Source organism: Oryza brachyantha, chromosome 1, assembly GCF_000231095.2.
Source record: "Oryza brachyantha chromosome 1, ObraRS2, whole genome shotgun sequence".
NCBI classification, from domain to species: Eukaryota; Viridiplantae; Streptophyta; class Magnoliopsida; order Poales; family Poaceae; genus Oryza; species Oryza brachyantha.
The window spans coordinates 4338807-4358828 of NC_023163.2; the positions used below are offsets into that span (position 1 = coordinate 4338807).

Below are 20022 nucleotides of genomic sequence, written 5' to 3' on the forward strand. Positions count from 1 at the left end.
AGAATTCACACAACTGAACTGATTCTTGGCCGGGTGGGGTTTTAGTCCGAACACATTCCAGCCGTTGATTAATAGATCGACGATGCGATCAGAACAGGGAATCTCATGGACCCGTGGAGTAGTGGAGCACTGCAGATGAGGCAGTCCCGGATGGCAATGGCCAGTGCCTGATTGGATGACTGCTAGAAGCGTAGATCAGATTAGAGCAAAGCCAGCTATAAGCATATTTTAAAAAGATAAGAGGAGAGATATAAGCCAGCTATAAGTATATTTTAAAGAGATAAGAGGAGAAGGAAGGGATGTGTGCTACTAATTTATAGCCAGCTGCATAGGGATCCAAGACAAAATATGTGTATGACACGTGAGACTATGTATTTATGTTTTATAGGTAACTATTGTATGAATTGACTATTAAATTGACTATAGATAAATTAAAACTAGTATTTCGCTATACTATTGAACTTGCTGTACGCAATATTTTCCAATGAGCTAAGCAGTTTGTCACTTGTCTGAACAAAGTCAAATTAAAGAGCCAACTACTGTCTCTAGTCCATATATACTATAGGTAGCTATGGATACATGTTAAAACATTAATACTGGAGATGCTTCTAGAACATGTGAGTAATTCTTATTGTTTACTTATATCATCTTATTATACAAGCTTTGCTCGGAGGAAATACGCATTTTCAATCAATTTCAAGTATCAAACCAGGCTCTACATAGATCAGGTAACACAATTTGGCTGTCTCAACTTGATAGTAGAACCGTGGTCCGTGGTGCAGTGGATTTCTTTTCTCCAGAAAACGAAAATTTCGTCATGCCAAAATTATCCAGAGATGGGAGCATTACCGCATCACATTTCGCAAATACATACTACTAGTACTACCTGCCTGCTTAAAATTTTGTAATCGTTTTTTGTTTTTGACTCAGGAAAGATGCTTGCTGGCTCTTTCGTGCCTCATCATCACACGTTGGCATTTGCAGCGACCCACAGACACTTGACGCTCGTCGGTGCTGTTATCCAGTGACTCGATCGGCAGTCAGTACACTGTGATCTACTACTAGCTACTGATCATTGAGCAAAGCCACCCCGGAGAGGAAGCCGGCAAAGTAGCCACAGGTTGGGCCACAGCCCACATGGACCAGACGGGCTCACATGCCATGACACTGTGTCCCGATCTGCGCCTTTTTTTTTTCCTTTGTGGTTTTTACAGACTAATCATCACAAAATGCCTATCCTATAGATGGCACTCATCATTCCACACTAAGCATGACAGGAATAATCTTTGAAGGGGAAAAAAAGGGCATGGCAGGAATAAGAAAGAAAGTAGACACTACAGTTTACAAACCTGAGAAAAATGCCCAGCTGGCAGCTGTGTCGGAGAAGTTCCTCTTTGCATCCTGGAAAGTTTTTGCCACAGGTTTCCATGTCATCTTTTCGGTCCGCGGCGGCGGCGGCAATCGCTTTCTGTGCTAGTGCTACAGAGACAGAAAAAAAAAATCAAGAAGTCGCAGAGTTGCAGAACAGCAGAAGTGCAGGGCACGGCGAATTCGCGAGACAACCGCGACCACCTACACATGGCACGACGCATATACACGCGTGCACGACGAGTATACGTCTCGCTTCGGGCGTGGACATCCTCCGCACCGCATGGGCCGCGTGTGCCGACGAGACGCACGCGCGCGGGTGACCGCCCGCGCCGCCGCTCGTAAAACGCGCAGCCGCGGTGACGCGCGGCGGCATGCTGCGCCCTGCGCGCGGGCTGGCAGTTCATCCGCGCCTCCGCGGCGACCGTTGCGGGGAGGGGGAACGGGAGAGACCGAGGAAGCCGCGCCGCGCGCGTGCCGGCATCCTCTGCAATATGCTCGCGCTGCCCTCGCCGACACGGCAGCCGGACGGCGGCAGCCGGACGTGAACCCGCCGTGATCCCAATCCCACCATGTCGCGCGCCCATGCGGCGTTGTTGCACTTGTTTTCTTATACTTATATTTATATGTTAAAATTTAAATTTTTTAGCATTGAGTTGGCTTTAGGAATTTTTACTGAGGTTTATTTGAAGTTTATTTTACGGTGTTAGCTTTTACATCGCTGAAAATATTTATATCAAAGTTTTATTTATAAATTATTTTTTATTTATAATATATCGTTTAACTTTTTACGTAAAAAAAACCTAAACAATCCCACGTATATGGATCCAACACCCGTTGAGAAAGAAGCCACTACCCACTGGTTAAAAGGCACACAGCTGTTCAGAAGCATCGTAATTCGCACGGCATGGCTAGGTATTGTCTAGCTCTGGTCCTCAGCGTCAAGAACACAGGACAATTCTAAGGTAAACATGGTGTTGGAAGTGGAACTGTAACACTGCTAAAAGTCTGTAACGAGGGACCATGGAATTGCCTGCATCTGCGATATTACCTCTGTCCCATAATAATTTTATTTTTCATTTTTCCGTGTTCAACGATTGATCATTCGTCTTATTTGAAATTTTTTTGCGATTAATATTTTTATTGTTACTAGATGATAAAATATGAATAGTACTTTATAAGTGATTATTTTTTTAAGTTTTTTATAAATTTTTCAAATAAAACGAATGGTCAAACGTTAAACACGGTAAAACGAAAAATAAGGTTATTATGGGACAGGAAAAAAAAGCAGCGGTGTTGCACTTGTCCGTTTCAGACTTTCTGAGATGCTGACAGAGTAAAGCTGAGCAAAACCTGCGACTCTGGGGTCAGGACGTACTCCATTATTGAGAGGTTGTGATGAGATGAGAGCATGCTATGATGTGTAGCGAGGAGGTTGATACACTAATACAGCCTCCTTATGAGGGTAATTTAACTGTTTATCACTATTAGAAATACTATTAGAAATGACATATCTTTAAATGTTATTCCCAAGATTACTCTTACACGATTACCCATTGGAGAGAGACGTTTTCTTAACTATTTGCCACTTCTTCTTTTGTAGCATGCCACCGTGGCACTGCATCAGTGGTTGCAGAACCAGCGGTGGTGGCGACAATGGCGGTGGGGAGGAGCTTGGCCACAACCTCCACGCGACAGCTGGGTGCCACACTGTGGGAGATCTAGGACGTCATCAAGGTCGCTGACGCTGGGTGGCGGATCCAGCGGTGTGGGCCAAGGGGCGTCGCCGGCGCCCAGGACGACGAGGCGGAACTCGTCGGGTGATTTCTTTCCCCTGGTCTAACGTCATAAAGTTGTCACCTTTTTTACTTGCTCATGCGTGCATCTTTTATATCTCTTTCTTTCGCTAGATTCTTGTGCCGCCGCAAGAGAACTCCGGTTGGCCAAACACGGTCGCACGCGCTCCGGCACGCCCACATCGCGTTCAAGTCCACCGCACACCCGAATGGCGTGCACGACGCTGTCGACGTGAGCGACCTGTCGCCGCCGCTGGAGGATGGCTAGGCGCCCGACAATGGTGGGGACAGGAAAAGTTTACCGGCGGTGATGGAGGCGAAATAATGGAGAGATGAGGTAAGTCACACTGACTTATGAGGCTCATACAAGATAAAATGGATATTATGTGCAAACCACACGTTTATTGGCATTACTTCATTCCAAGACATATTATCAAATCACTGCCTCTATACCAAATTTAACTAGCGGTTGCTAACCACGCACAAATGGCCTCTTCCTACAAGGATTAGCAGAGATAAAAGCATGTTGGATGTATTGATCTGGGTTACCTCATTAGAAAAATACCTCATCATAACATACGCGGTGATCGGCGGGAGTAATATGCACGGTGAAGTGGGTATGCATGCTGAAGATTTGGAGGACGTTGGAGTCGTCCTATACAACGACGACGTCAATAACTTTGGCGTGGTCGAAAAAATCCATTCGTGTAATAAGTTTTTTTAAGGATTTATTTGTAAAATAATTTTTTTTAAAGAACCAGAATGCCAAAATTCTAATCGGTGAGCGACTTCAATTCTTCAGTCGACATGTAGAGAACGCGGCATTAACGATGGCCGCTTGGAACCTTACCTTGGTGGCTTGGAGGGTTGAGGCGGCGCCACCCCCCTGCCCCTGGAGCAGGAGTCAGGGGGGAGATGGCTTTGGTCGGTGATCACGAAATGCGCGCGCCGCGAGCACCGGACCGGGATCGGCCATACCTTAGCGCAGGGTCTAGGGAAAAGACGGAGGAAGAGGATGGCCAACCAAGGGAGGCGGCCGGGCGGCGACGGAGTGCATGGAAGAAGACCATGCGAGTCTTTATGGGCCGGGCCGGGCCGGGCTGGGCTTAATGTTGAGAATGAAGACGAATGCTTCCCTTTCATTATGCATTTGTTAAATGCTTTCATGTTTGTGCTTGCCAAGCAGAACATGCATTATGCATTTGTTGTTTATGTGTCAACTTATAAGGGTCATCTTGAAAAAAAAACTTATATGTGAATATACGATAATAATCATGGGATTTTAATCATCTAAAAAACATGGGATTGCCAATGCAAGCATGCAGGTTGCATTTGGCCGAAGAGAATACGCAGATGCAGATAGCAAAACCCAGTTTAATGCGCAAAAATATCTGCTGGAAATTTGCTTTTATTTTTTTACATTATTAGTGTCGGTCCAATCCTTCCTTTTTACGTTTCCTTCTGATCATTTCCTGATCACTGTGTTGGATCCGACGTGTAACACTAGATCTCGGACAAACACGCATTCCTCCCTATCCATTTTCCCTGTCTTATTGTGTATTATACTTTATGAGCATCGCAAAAAATGTTTATCCAATATTGAAGTTTTCTTGTGTATCCTTGTGCCAACCAATCCTAACATCAATCAGAATAATTTTATTCTCTTATTTCTTAAGCTTTTAGATCGTTTCATCGTGGCTTGCATGCAACACTATGAAAAAGTAGTTGATGTGATTGTCCAAATGGCTTAAGGTCGTGCATTTGGAACAAATAAGGAGATTATGTTAATAACTTGCATCTAGACTCAACAAGAAGTGCCCCGTGGAGTCGTGGAAGGTTGAACGAAATTTTGAGAATTGGCATTATTCCTTCATCATCTCTGTTTCATGGGATCAGTGACCTTGTTGAAACTAAAAGGGCATTCTAACCCTTTTTTTTTTAAAAAAAAAATGTGAACTCTACTCCTAAGTTTGATACTCTACGACATGCATTTCATTTGACAGGGATTGCCACTCTATTACTATTATTAAGTTGCAATATACGATTTGTTGCTCGTATATATAGGACATGTAGAACAAAGACCAATATAATAGACACGTGGGGTGTTAAATCGTAAATCATTATAGGGGTGGAAAATCATCAAAAACTTCTTATGTTATGTTAAAATAACATAAGAGAACACGAACGCCACACAGACACCAAATAACTGAAGGAATTTTTTAAAAGGCCATCTTTTTATAAAAAAAAAATTCTGTCATCTTTCTCGTCCCATACAGGATAATCCAATAATTATAGCACTCTCGTATTACTTAGTATTACTTATCACTCACACCCCAGTAGCTGAACAATAAGCTATACTAACATACAAAAGTATACAAAATTATACAAAATAAACTTATAAGCCATAAATTACATACAAAATTATGTGAAAAAAAGAAACTTAGATAAAAAACAATAAACCATATATAACAACAAAATTGTAGTTGAAATATAAGTGCACATTGAATATCACTATACTTTCAGGTAATTGAAAGTTTTACAAATTTTCAAGTGCCTGAAATCTAGCAAATCCAAAAATTTGATGTTTGCCATGGTAAACAGTCTTGTTTTTGTTTCTTAAATATACGATGTTTGTCTACTTTTAGATATGATGTTTACTTAGCTGCTTTGTTATTTATTTTTATAACCCGATTATCATCGGTAAATTGTGCTAAATTTTTTAATTAGACGGATGTCCTTATGTCAAAAAAAAAAAATGTGCCGTTGCATATTTTAAAAACGGAGAGAGTATTACTCCACGACAATTTATGAGCAGTGAAATGAAAGAGATTGACCGCGCGCGTGACACAGAGCCATGGTATTTTGCATTTCTCCGTGAAGGCAGGAGGTGCTTTTGAGTTGGTCGAATCTCGAATACATTTTATGCTTAAAAAAAAGAAAAATCTTGTGGTCTTCAATCTTCACAAGTTTAAATAGTCCCGGTACATACAGGTGGCATCTAGCAAACATATCAGTAAGTGGTTCGCACCAACCTTTTCCTACGTGGAGCATAGCAACAACTTGCCCGTTAAATGTTGAAAATGTTATAGTGTCATACCACACCGACTTTCCAGGCCAATTCAGCACACATAACTAGATTTTTTTTGGTTAAAACAGAATCAGACACTAGAAAAAAAACAGAAAAAAAAGAGAGACTTCCAGTTCACCAACCCAAATGACTAGAGTATATCCCTTACTCAGAACCAACAGCCCAGATATCACCACAATCCACATCCAACGGCAGAAGAACAACCACGTCATCAATATGCAAAATTAGGCAGCTGTCTATTCAGTCCAGGATTTTTTTAACCAGTGAGACACACTCATAATTTTCCTTTGGAAAATTAATAAAGAAAATGTATTTCACCAATGAATTAATGAAAGTCAAACTTTTTTTAAGCTAGCTGGCACACTCTCCATCATCTTCAACAAAAAAAGATTTAATTTAATAACAAAAAAAACTCTGCATAAAGAAGCACGCGCCCCTCTCCATTATCTTCTCTCCCATTTGTTAGCTGGCTCGTCGATCGTTAGTGGTGGCGGCGTTCTTGCTGGATCGTCAATGGCGCGGTTGGGGATCAGCAAGGGAGGAAGCGGCGGCGGCGGCAAGGAGGCGAAGAAGGCGCTGCTGCTGGGGCGGTTCGAGGTGGGGAAGCTGCTGGGGCAGGGCAACTTCGCGAAGGTGTACCACGCGCGCAACGCGGCCACCGGCGAGGAGGTGGCGATCAAGGTGATGGAGAAGGAGAAGATCTTCAAGTCGGGGCTCACGGCGCACATCAAGCGGGAGATCGCCGTGCTGCGGCGGGTGCGCCACCCGCACATCGTGCAGCTCTACGAGGTGATGGCCACCAAGCTGCGGATCTACTTCGTGATGGAGTACGTGCGCGGCGGCGAGCTGTTCGCGCGCGTGTCGCGGGGCCGCCTCCCGGAGGCCGACGCGCGGCGCTACTTCCAGCAGCTGGTGTCCGCCGTCGCGTTCTGCCACGCGCGCGGGGTGTTCCACCGGGACATCAAGCCGGAGAACCTCCTCGTCGACGACGCCGGCGACCTCAAGGTCTCCGACTTCGGGCTCTCCGCCGTCGCCGACCAGATGCGCCACGACGGGCTCTTCCACACCTTCTGCGGCACTCCGGCGTACGTCGCGCCGGAGGTGCTCTCGCGCCGCGGATACGACGCCGCCAAGGCCGACCTCTGGTCCTGCGGCGTCGTGCTCTTCGTCCTCATGGCCGGTTACCTCCCCTTCCAGGACCGCAACCTCGTCGGCATGTACCGCAAGATCCACAAGGGCGACTTCCGCTGTCCCAAGTGGTTCTCACCGGAGCTCATCAGCCTCCTCCGCGGCGTCCTCGTCACCAACCCGCAGCGCCGCGCCACCTCCGAGGTCATCATGGAGAACGAATGGTTCAAGATCGGCTTCCGCCGCTTCTCCTTCCGCATCGAGGACGACCGCTCCTTCACCTGCTTCGACCTGGACGACGCCACCACCGTCGACGCGTCCACCACGCCGCCCGACACACCGCGGACAGTGGATGTAGCCGGCGCCGGGGCCGGGTACGACGTCGCTCCCATGCGACTGAGAAAGGAGGGGAACCTGACGTCGTGCGGGTCGGCGCCGTCGTTGCTGGAACTGGAAGGGAGATCCGCGCTGGGTGGGAGCTCACGGCGGCGGTCTAGCCTGAACGCGTTCGACATCATCTCCTTCTCTCGCGGATTCGACCTCTCAGGGCTGTTCGATCAGGACGATGGCGGCGCGGGGAGTGTCCCGGAGCAGCAGCAGAACAGCACGGCGCGGTTCATGTCGGCGGCGCCGGTCGAGGTGATCCTAGCGACGCTGGAGGTGGCCGCGACGGCGGCGGGCATGGCGGTGCGGGAGATGGAGGACGGGTCGATCAGCATGGAGGGGACACGCGAGGGCGAGCACGGCGCGCTGGCGGTGGCCGCCGAGATCTACGAGCTCACGCCGGAGCTGGTGGTGGTGGAGGTGCGGCGAAAGGCCGGCGGCGCCGCCGAGTACGAGGAGTTCTTCCGGGCGCGGCTCAAGCCCAGCCTACGCGAGCTCGTCTGCGACGACCGGCCATGCCCCGACTCCGGCGAGCTCTGTCGAAGCCTTTGAGGCCACGACCACCGGCATGCATGCACGTTCCTTGTCCATATGTACGTAGAAACTTATGTACGCACGCACGTATGCGAGGAAGTATATGTATACATATACATACAGGCGTATATATATATATATATATATATATATATATATATACACAGCACCAAAATAATTGATTGATTTTACAATGAGAAATATAATTGCTTTTTTGTAGTATAGTACTCCTGATTATATATTTGGGTGTTAGGAGACCATATATATGTGCATCTGTGTAAGCGTGAGAAATTTGCTGTTTTTGATGTAAATCGCTACCGTGAGTTTTGGAGAAGGAAATGAAACATGATCATTCATCACAAATTAAGCACTCATTATTGATCAATTTCCCATGCATGCCGAGTTGTATGAAAAAGAGGATTTCAGAGCTAGATTATGAAAAGCTACCAGTGGCGGTGGTACACATTGTTTGTGATGGTAAATCACTGATCTGAGACTTAGCCCGTGTTATTTTATCCATTTTTTTAATTATTTCTCGGCTTTTGCGTAAGCTTTCTGAACCATTAGACGGTGCAATATTTTTTTTGAAAAACTATATAAAAGTTTTTCATCTTACATTTTTAAAGAAGATTTCTAGCACAGCAGTAGTCAACTTTATTGTCTATACCATTAAATAGCAAAAAATAGATAATATTTCATCTTTATCTAGGGAAAAAACATAACCTTAATGCCAAAATGTGTTGTAGCAGCTGAAACTGCAGGAGTAAAAAAATATGAAAAAGAAGGAGAACTAAAAATGTTGGTGACTTTTTGAACAAAACCGACAACTAAAAATGTTGGTGACTTTTTGAACAAAACCGACAGAAGAGCTGCCAATTTTATTTCATATAAGAAGGAGTAAAAATTCAGACCGGATTACAAGAAAGAAAAAAGAACACACTCTTAACAGAGCCCAACATAGGCAACCAAGCTAAACTTTCCACCAAGGCAAAGAACCGGTTCCAAATTTGCGCGTTATGTTATCGTTGTCAAGCTTGTCGTCCTAAGAATACAACAGCTTTGATTTTATGACAACACATCAATGTTGTCAGCCCTGCCACCAAGATGAAAAAATAACTCTAGCTACACATAGTGAACATCAGCCGCAACCACTAGAGCACCACTTCAATCAAACAACTGAAGCTAGCACACTAAATCGGAGAAGTCCGGGTGCCATCGTTGCCAAGCTTCGAAGCACCTCTAACAGTGAAGCAGCTTTGACTCGACTGGGCCAAAAATGTTGGCGACTTGGCGGGGGTAGAAAACAGACAATTTCAATCTCGCAATCAATTAATTTTTATGTCTTCATATCAAGGCCAAAGCATACGGACCGAGAATATTTGAGCTTATCAAATCGATGATTTGATTAAACAATTAGATTTGACGAACCAGCCAGAAGCTCTTTGTCTTTAGATTTGTCCGTTACACGTTGGCACAGTTTGACGTTTCTGGTCACCCAAGTCTCGCATATTTTCGTTTTGTTTACCTGATTCCACGCTTAACTCCTGTTGCATCTGCACACGTATCACACAAGGAGAGATCTCGTTCACGTAATTTGTCGCAAAAAAAACAAACAAACAAACAAAAGAGGTGTACACGTTTAACGTGGCTAATCATGGTCATATCTCGAACTAAGTCAGGACTCTCGAATTAGTTAACGTCCCGTTTAGTTAAAATTTTTTTTGGAAAGAGGTCACATCGAGCGTACGATTATATATTTAAAGTATTAAACGTAGTCTAATACTCCGTACAAAATAATTTTCAGAAAACCGCGAGACAAAATCTTTTGAGTTTAATTAATCCGCCATTAGCATATGTTGGTTATTGTTGCACTTATGTCTATTCATGCACTAATTAGACTCAAAAGATTCGTCTCACGATTTTTCCCATAACTATATAATTAGTTTTAATTTTCTTAATATTTAATGCTCCATTTAAATGTCAAAAAATTCGATGTGATGTTTTTAGAAAATGATTTTAGAGCTAAACAGGGCATAAGATGTAGGTCAGACTTTTGAGCCTTCAGCTCGAGTGATGTGCAGTGCACTAGTCCAACAAGTACGCTTGATATGCTCATTTGTTCGCTAGCTAGCAGCTTAGCCAACTGGGTTGCATCTTGCATGTTCTGTATGGATTCATTTTTGAATTTTCATGAATTGATCACTTGGCTAATAGAGCTAGCTAATCCTGGAATCAGTGAAGTAAGAGGAGTTGAGGTTGGTGGTTGTTTTTCTTATCACATAGGAAAGGTACACACATCAGAGTTTGCGCTGAGGATATTGAATATTGATTCTACCTTAGGAGTTAGAAAGGGTCAGTTTGCAGCCTTAGGCCAGTCTCAATGCATGTTTTATGGAGTGTCATATACACTAAATAGGGTGCCACATCAGTAAAATTATTGACTCGACAGAATTATTAAATAAGAGAGTTTTATAAGATGAGAGATGTGTTTCATCCCCATAAAACTCATGTAGCTCGGTTATCTAATTTATCGTCTTGGTAACTATGCCATGAAATTATCATTGAGACTGGCCTTACAATACTATTTGCTATGCTATACTCCTAAAGGTAGAATCCTGTACGATCATAAACTCACACGAATTAAAATAATTTATCTATGAAAGTTCTTAAAATTTTAGCATTTCAAAGAAGCCTTGGTAAATTTTGAAACTAATGTGGGCAAAATATCTGGTTATTTTTCACTGTCAACTTTCAAAACCGGATAAACAACACATTGGAATTACTTCCTAGTTTTGTTTTGAGACGGAGGTGGTATGCTCTTGTTATGCATATTCTACTAATGCAGATGTGCCACGCTCAGAAATTTACACCAAATTTCTGAACAATAGCATGCATTAAATCTCGGTCTAGGAATCAGCCTGAGCACACACTATGACAAATTAATACATAGTTTCACGACTTAAAAACAAATAAAAACAATTATCTATCGAAATGCAGCGGAAAAGGAAAACAAACTAGACCATCTAATCTTCAGCTTCAACTGGCGATGACGGCTCCACACCACAGACATTCTCGACGGCGGACTAAACCTCACTTCAACCTTGAGAACGACCTTCTGACTTCTGATTGAAACTCTGGCACTTCTTTAGTGGGGAAAAATTAAACAAGGCTGAGTACAAACCACCGTACTCAACAAGTAACACCCAAGAAAGGGGAAATAATGAATGCAATAGGGTACACGGATAGGCTAAGATTAAATTGCACAAAAGCAGCCGATTTAGCAAAACAGTAAATAAAATAGACTGAACTAAAAGTAAAGTAACATTTAAAGTAATCATCCACTGTCCAACGTTACACCACGTTGCAACAGGCCCAAACCACTGTCCAGCGTTACACCACACTGCAACAGGGTCAGCCCTCTATCCAACGTTAAACCACGTTGCGACAGACTCAAACCACTGCCAACGTTACACCACGTTGCGCAGGATCAAACCAGTTCCAAGATTAATAAAATTATTAAAGGGGTTCAACTAATCCCAGTGAATCTGTTAGTTCGCCCAATAACCGCGGGCACAGCTATTCGAATAGTTTTACTCTGCAGAGGTGTACAACTTTACCCACAAGACATGGCTTCCAAGCATGTTACCATGCCCCAACGTATCACCACGATAACTCAGTACAGAAACCATGATAAGACCTTTCACCTAACCCTCTCTAGACAATCGCACCGCACTTCAGATTTCACCCCCTCCTTTACACCAAGTCGGGCAGTCCCTTCTTGTGTCTTGGTGAATCCGGAAGCAGCAGAGGCTTTCGTTACACCATGATTGCCCGTCCATACTCCATCACGCTCACCCTTGCCTTGGTACGTCGAATAGAGACAAGCTAGATTACGAGTCTCACTGTTGCCCATTCTAACTTGTGGTTAGTACGTGTAAGACTTCCAGGGTTTCCTGAGAACTGGTCCTTAATTGCCATGGACACGACTCTCAAAATCATGCACCCACTGCCCACCATAAACAATATTTTAGTTGTATTAATCCACATCGGGAGATTAATAATGATTACAACCATTAAAGGTCTATCAAAGTGTAACAGTAATTAAATAATAATTGGTGAGCTAGTTGAACTAAGCATGGCTAAGCATTGTCTAACCCTAAGTCTAGTCAAATGAACCCTGGGATGACAATAATAATAAATGGGAATCAACGGGTATAAAGGTAATTGCCCAATAGATAAATACAATAAATAGATTTGCATAAAACAATGCATGTTTGAATGTAAAGCAGGGAATTTTATAATCATTGGGTCAATATGATCAAAGAAGGGTGCCACTTGCCTTGCTGAGACCCACGAGGAACTTCTGCGACAACTTCGGGAACGAACGGCGCTGCGACGGGGTCAAAACCTACGACAAACAAGGCAAAACAAGCAAAAACAGACTATTAAACTACTGAAACAGAGAAAGAAACTATTTTTAATGGATTCTTGGTGTTTTTCTTGATTTAATGAAACTTGAATGGACCTAAACGGAGACTAGATGAATTACTTATGAATTTTAGAAGATTAACTGTGTTTTTAAACTAAACAAGAAAATCTTAATGAATTATTGCGCAATAATTGGAGACGATGATGTCAGCACAGAGGAGAGAGGATGTTGGCTGACAGCTGGGACCCACACGGCGGTGTGAGAGAGAGGGAGACGGGAGGCTGACAAGTGGGCCCGCGCGCGAGAGAGAAAGGGAGTGAGCTGGCGGGCGGGTCCACGAGGCAGCGAGGAGAGGGAGTATGACGGGTGGGGCCAGCGGAGAGAGAGGGAGCTGGCGCTTGGCAGATGGGCCCCACTGGCCGGTGGCACAAGACAAAGGAGAGGGAGGGGAGATCAGCTCGACCGAAACAGAGAGAGGGGCGATGACAGCTCCCGCGGCAGCGCGGGCGACGACCAGGGAACAGCGGCGACGGCTGCGCGGCGGCAGCGGAGGCGGTGCAACAACAGCGGCGGAGCTCGGCGACCAAGCGGCAAGCACCGGTGATACGTGGAGCGGTAGAGGCGACGGCCAACAGGCGGCGATAGGGAGGCGAGCGGCTAGCAGCGGCGGTGGTGAGCACCGGGAGAGAGGGAGGAGGGGGAGACAGAGGTGCCGGCCTCGGCTTGGCTCGACGACGGCGGCGACGAATACCGACGGCGTCGACGCTTGAGCATGGGCCGAGAGGAAGAGAGGACGGGGAAGGAGGAGGAGGCGGATGAGGCAACATCCGCCGAGCGGCTCGTGCGACGACGGCGAAGGCCAACGGCGACGCGGCGATGATGTCAACGCGCGATCGACAACGGGTGGTGCGCGACGGCACCCGCACGCTCACGACGACGTGTGGCGGCGGCCGAGAAGGAGAGGGAAAAGGGAGAAGGGAAGGGAGAGCGGGTGCTCACCGGCGACCGAGGAAGACGACGGTGCGTGGCCGAGGAGGAGCTACGGCGTCTGCGCGACGACGGGCAACCGGCACGACGGTGGCTTGAGAACAAGTGCGGCGGCACGCGGCGGTAGGGCTTTATAGGGGAGCTGGCGCCGGCTAGGGCGGGGAGGTGGTTAGCGGCGCCGGAGAAAGAGGAGGGGTGGTTGCACCGGCGCGAGCGGGATGCGCGTGCGGACACGACAGTGCAGTGCACGACACGCAACGGCTCGGGCTCACGACGCTCGCGGGCGGAGGGTGGCTGGCACGGTGCAAACGGGTAGCGCGACGGCACGGGCGCGCGATCGGCGTCCAGCGGCAAAGCCGAGCGGCGGGCGAATGCAGAGGCAAGGACGCTGGCACATGCGGCGAGCGCGCGGGTGCAGCGGGCGAGGCGGCGCGACGCGACGCAGCGGCAGGGAGGAACGTGCGGCGACAGCGACGCGGCGGGGTTCGGCGACGGATTCTGTGGCGGGATCGAGATCTGGTGGCGGCGGCATCAGCCGAAGAGGAAGAAAAAGGAGGAAGAGGGGAAGGGGATGCTCACCGCGGCGCGAAGGGTGGCAGCGAGTCGGTGTCGAGCGGGAATGGGTGATGACGCGGCCCCACGACGACGACGGGCGGTGAGGCGCGAGCTCGACTGGCGGCAGCGAGGCAATGGGCGCGTCCAATGTGACGAGCGACGGGCATTGGCGCGGCAGCAGCGCGTAGCGGCTACTGGCGACGGCGGCTCGCGCGGCAGCGAGGCTGCAGCCACGTTGCGGGCGCAATCCGCGTGGCGAGCACGGCGGTGCGGGTGTGGGGTGGCTACGCGGCTCGGACGCAGCGAGGCGCGGGGCGCGAACACGGCTCGGCGACAAGGTGGAGATGAGCACGACGCGACGGCGCGGCGGAGACGCAGCGCACGCGCAGGTGCGGCTGGGCGATCGGGGCGTGGGAGCGAGGGCACGGCGCGACTAGCGGCGCGCGACGCGGTGGCGACAGCCACGGCGAGGCGGCACAGCAAGACGGATGCGGGGAGGACGCGAAGGGCGGCGGCCGAGCGGCACACGACCATGGCAGCGGCGAGATCGACGCGCAGCGCGGCTAGCGCGCGCGAGCGGGCAGACAGAGGAGGGAGACGGTGGCAGCGCGAAGGAGAGGCGAAGCGGGGTGCTCACCGGCATCGCGGAGGGTGGCAACAAGTCGGCGTCGACGAGGCGGAGGTGGTGACGCAGGTGGGCGGCGGCGCACGGCAACCGGCGGCGAGATCGATCGGTGGCGGGGTGACGGTGGCGTGTGGCGGTGCTTGCGGAAAGAGGTGGCGGCGGCGTGCAAGGAGAGGGGGTTTATAGGGGAGGTTGCGCCGGCTAGGGCGGAGGCGGCGGTTAGGGAGGAGACCGAGTCGGTGACGGCCGGATTCGGCGGCGGCCGTTGCGGGCACCGGCGGTGTCTGGCTCGGCGGCGAGGAGGGCTCGGGCGCGCATGGAGGCGCGGCGGACTTCGGCGCGCGGGGTGCGGGCGCGGGAAGGAGGGGGAGGAAGCGGGCCGGGTGGCTGGCACGGGCGAGCAGGAGAAGGCCGGCTCGGCTGGGCCGGCCTGGAGGGGGAGGTGGGTCGGCTCAGTTGGGCCGGCCTGGGAAGGAAGAGGGAAAAAGAAAAAGGAAAAAGAAAAAGAGAGAGGAGGAAAATTGGTCTACGGCCTAATTTGGGAAGGAAGGAAAAACGAAAGAAGGAGGGAAAAAGGAAAAGAGAAAAAGAAAGGGAAAAAGAAAAAAAATGATGGAGGAAAAAAATTGCCTCCAATTTTGCCGATTTTTATTAAGTTTATTAGACCAAATTTTATTGACTGCAATTCGAATATAAATCTTGTTAATAATTTAAAATGCTTTCGGGACATTTTAGAACATTCCGAAAAGCTTCCAATTAATTAAATTAATTTATTACACTGAGTTTCTCCTGAACTTTAATTAACAAATTATTTTTAATACATTATTTAATTAATTCTTAGTTTAGGTAAAACTCAGAGCGTGACACGATGTCACTTAATTATGTCCAAAATCATAAAAAACGACCTAATTGAAGCTCAGGTTAGTTGAAAAAAATAACCAAAAAATATGGTCACTGTTATTTGTTAGATTCTAAAATTTTAAGGTGATAAGCAACAACCTTTGCAGTTTAGGGTAAAGATAAATTTTGGTAAAAGTTCAAAGAAAAAAAAAAGATGCATTGGACCAAAATTACGATGAAACCAATGATTTTCTCTATTTTTTCAAGGCCCATGTAGACACTAGTAAGCCCACAGCCCACTAGTTTGGCCCATTAGTGTGTATCTATAGCCTAAAGGCCAGATTGGCAAGGTTACTTTCGCAGTGAGAAAAAGAGACGAAGCCTAGCTTGAGTTTCCTTCCCCTCTTCTCGGGCCTCGGCCGAATCCATCTACTCCACTCCGGCGAGCCGCCGACCACCATGGCCGCCCCCGCCGGCGAGGCGTCCTCCAAGCTCCTCCGCTTCCTCTGCTTCGTCGGCGCCGGAGGTATGCGTCCTTTCGCCTCCCCGCGTGCATTCGTGCGTGCGCGTCAATTAGACGCTCTGACCATTGATTGGTGGTGTTTTTTTGCTCTTCGTCTCCAGTGATCTGCACCAAGGCCATCAACACGTATCGCGACTACGAGCGCAAGCAGGAGGCCTCTGCCACCGCTGCCGCGGCCGCGGCAGCGGCAACGGTGGTGGTGGCGGCCGACCCCGCTCCGGCGACCGCCACCGCCGCAAAGCCCTGAGGAGGTTATTTCTTCGCCAGCTAGGGATTTTGTGGTGATGCTGGACACTCCTAAAGGGGAAAATTGCTAGCTCTGCTGTTCGTAACGTATTGTGATAGCATAATTCGACAGTAACAGCCTTTCCTCTGCCATTTGATGTGATACTACAAATGCTATGAGGTTGATTTTACCTACTCGATTGTGGTGTGATGAATAATATCAGCACTTGTCTTTGGATTGTGTTCATTGTTCTTTAGCTGTTAGTGGTACCAACTACCAAGGAGAAAATGCCAGTGCTGTTTTATTCAGTGTCCTGATTCACTGTACTGCTATTTTAATATGGAGGATACTTAATCAAACTATATATAGTGACTGATAAAAATTGAGTCACAGTGCTCTTGTAGTTAGGTATTCTGTTTATCCATGTTGGCTGGCTGATAGTTACTTAGATACTTCAGCACCATTCTGTTTATGGCCACTTATATGGGTAAGATGTAACTTACTAACTTAACCAGTGTCTCAAAGAAGGATTCTGCATGTGAAGAGATCCTAATAACCTGTACCTATATGAAGAGATTTGTTAAGTAGGAGATAAATTGTCATTGTCGTTTTTTCCGCCTTTTGTTCATCATTACCTTATTCCGTGATGGCAGGGCTTGATTTTTCACAACTCACAAGTATGTTTATGAGGCAACTGGGAGTTCTTGATATGTTGTTAAGTGCTTTATAAATTTACCTAACAATGAACAAACTATGCTTCATCACATGATGCAAGAGACTTCCAGATCCTTGCTTTAGTATACTCTTGTACTCCCTCCATTTTATATTGTAAGACATTTTGGTTATACCTAGATTTATCTGTTGACCAATTTACACTATTTATATATATACGTCTAGATTCATTAGCATCCATATCAATCTAAGCAATATTAGAAAGTCTTATATTGTGAAACGGATGTAGAAGTGAATTTCATAGGATAATGGACATATGATTGTGGGACCAAGTTATTCTGTTTATTTTAGGCACAAAACTTGGTAAATTGCACCCTTCCACATCCCTTGTTTAATCTTTGTTCTACTGAATCATGAAGTGAATGAAATTGTTAAAGCCATATAATCAGACCAGCATCCGTGGAAATATTCTTTCGACACATCAATGTTGCCTTTTTTTCTATCTTTCTTTCATATATAAGTATTCTATTTTGAACAGCATAATCGCTAGGAATTTCTCAACTCACAAGATAACATCCTGGAATGCCTAGGTGGGTCTTACTTATCCTTCATTTTGCTGTCTGACAGTATTCCCATGTCAGTTGCCATTTCATTCTTGTCGCTAACGGATTTCTTTATCCTATTAAGATTCAATTTCCTATTTTTTTCTGCAGGTGATGGTATGTTTGTCCCAAAGCAACAAATAAAACCTAAAAAAAATGCCGTTGGCAATCTCCCTGCTTCTATCAGTTAAAGGAACAGGAGATCCATGTAAACAAAGTGCTACTACACAAGGAATACTGGCAAAAATATCAGCAAAGAGTCCTAAGCCTGATGCTCAAGTGAGAAAACTCTCAGCTCTTTGATGAAAGGAAAAAGGAGGAAATGGATTGTCATTGCATCTCTTATGAGGTTGCACTTAAATGGCATGTCTCGAGATTGACTTAGAGGACTGAGCTAGAGTTGATGGCTCTGCCGGTGATGGACGCTCTGACGGACCATTCCAGCAAATGTCCCTGAGTGAAGGTCTTAGGTCCTTGTTGCAGAACGTTTCATACTCCAATGTGTCCCCTGCTGACTTTTTCACCTCGACAACATAGAAGGATGGTGTTACTTCAAAGATCTCTGCATCGATCGCAAGCTGCCCTTTCCTCCCTTCTTTTGATCCTTGGAGCTTCACCAGTCCGTCCTGCTTCTTCACCTTGAAGCTCTCTGTCTCAGCAATCTGCTCTAGCTTTGACACTATTGCTGATGCTGGTTTTTGTGTCATGAACCGTGAGTTAGCCTTCTGCTCTTTGTCCTCCTCAAACAGGCCTGACAGGTCAAATCCTTTAGAGAGGGAAATGATGTCAAATGCATTCAAGCTCACTGGCTTCAAAGAGCTTGCTGGTTCTTTTGCCTTTCCTTCATTGTCCTTGTGGTCAGTGCTGAAAGCAGTCTGGACATCCTTGAGGCTGTTTGAGCCTTGTGGCTGTGCTAACATCACTGCCGGTTTATACCCCTTCCTGAACCATGGGTGCTCAACTAGCTTCTCGATGGTGATCCTAGTGTTTGGATTTGGATCAAGCAGCCTAGACAGAAGCTTTCGCACATCAGTATTGAACCACTGCGGGTACTTAACATCACTTTTGCTAATTTTCCGGTACATCTCCATTAGATTTGCGTCATGGAATGGTAGATAGCCAGCAAGCAGAACAAAGAGTATGACACCACAAGACCATATGTCTGCTTTTGCTCCATCGTAGCCCTTCTTGTTGATTATCTCCGGTGCAACATATGCAGGTGTGCCACATGTTGTGTGGAGTAGCCCATCCTGCTTCTGACACTCCCTGAAGGCACTCAGCCCAAAGTCTGATACTTTGAGGTTGCCATTCTCGTCCACAAGGAGGTTCTCTGGCTTGAGGTCTCGGTGGTAGACACCGCGGCTGTGACAGAAGTCCACAGCCCCTATCAACTGCTGAAAGTACTTCCTTGCAGCATCCTCCTTAAGTCGGCCCCTGGCTACCCTGCTGAAGAGCTCACCACCCCGGACATACTCCATTGCAAAGTATATCTTGCTCTTGCTGGCCATGACCTCATGCAGCTGGACGATGTTGGGGTGGCGGACGAGACGCATGACGGAGATCTCTCGCTTGATCTGGTCAATCATGCCGATACGCAGTACCTTTTCCTTGTCGATGACCTTGATGGCGACGCTCTGGTTGGACGCAAGGTTCCGCGCATGGTATACCTTGGCGAAGGTGCCTTGCCCGAGCATGCGTCCGAGCTCATACCGGTTCATGAGGATGGACACCTTCTTCTCCATCCTGCTGGATTCTTCAGGGATTCTTCAGTGCAAAAGAAGCAAATGGAGGGATGATTTACAAGCGTCTACTCTGCGCCACTTCATGCCTCCATCTTCCTCCCTCCCTTATCCATGTAATGGAAGGGGGAGAGGGAGGAGAGGTGAAGGGCGAGAGAGCGCTGTGTTTGGGAAATCCAAGACACGATTGGTGTGTTTGGGATTCTCCTAGGAGGAAGGAGGAAAAGAGAGAGGTAGCCTATGGTGGCTAGTGCTTTCCTTGTGACATGAGGCTGGGACTCACTTTCCCCCCTGGAGATGGAAGAGGATGCCTAAAAATAAGCCAGGTGTTTGTGTTGAGTGGCTGTAGTTTTGCATCCTATTTGTAGGATCAGTGGTGTGTTCTAAATTCATTCATGCTACACATCAGTTTCTCTATGTAGTTAAATGCATGTGTCTTTCATCATGGGGCTCTGCAAATGAATTATGTGAACTTTGATTGCATTGCATCTATCATTGGTTTTAGATATGAAATGGGTGAGGTGTT

At 47.0% G+C, this 20022-nt stretch overlaps 2 protein-coding genes across 2 annotated transcripts; one reads left to right on the plus strand and one right to left on the minus strand.

Moving 5' to 3' along the window:
• The first annotated feature begins 6745 nt into the window (after positions 1–6745).
• Positions 6746–8418, plus strand: LOC102708655 (putative CBL-interacting protein kinase 13). Its single transcript, XM_015840237.2, has one exon. The coding sequence runs from the start codon at positions 6766–6768 to the stop codon at positions 8314–8316; it is 1551 nt and encodes a 516-aa protein (XP_015695723.2). The 5' UTR covers positions 6746–6765; the 3' UTR covers positions 8317–8418.
• A 9496-nt stretch (positions 8419–17914) lies between these two features.
• Positions 17915–19832, minus strand: LOC102708933 (CBL-interacting protein kinase 5). Its single transcript, XM_006643827.3, has one exon. The coding sequence runs from the start codon at positions 19497–19499 to the stop codon at positions 18114–18116; it is 1386 nt and encodes a 461-aa protein (XP_006643890.1). The 5' UTR covers positions 19500–19832; the 3' UTR covers positions 17915–18113.
• Between the last annotated feature and the right edge of the window lie 190 nt (positions 19833–20022).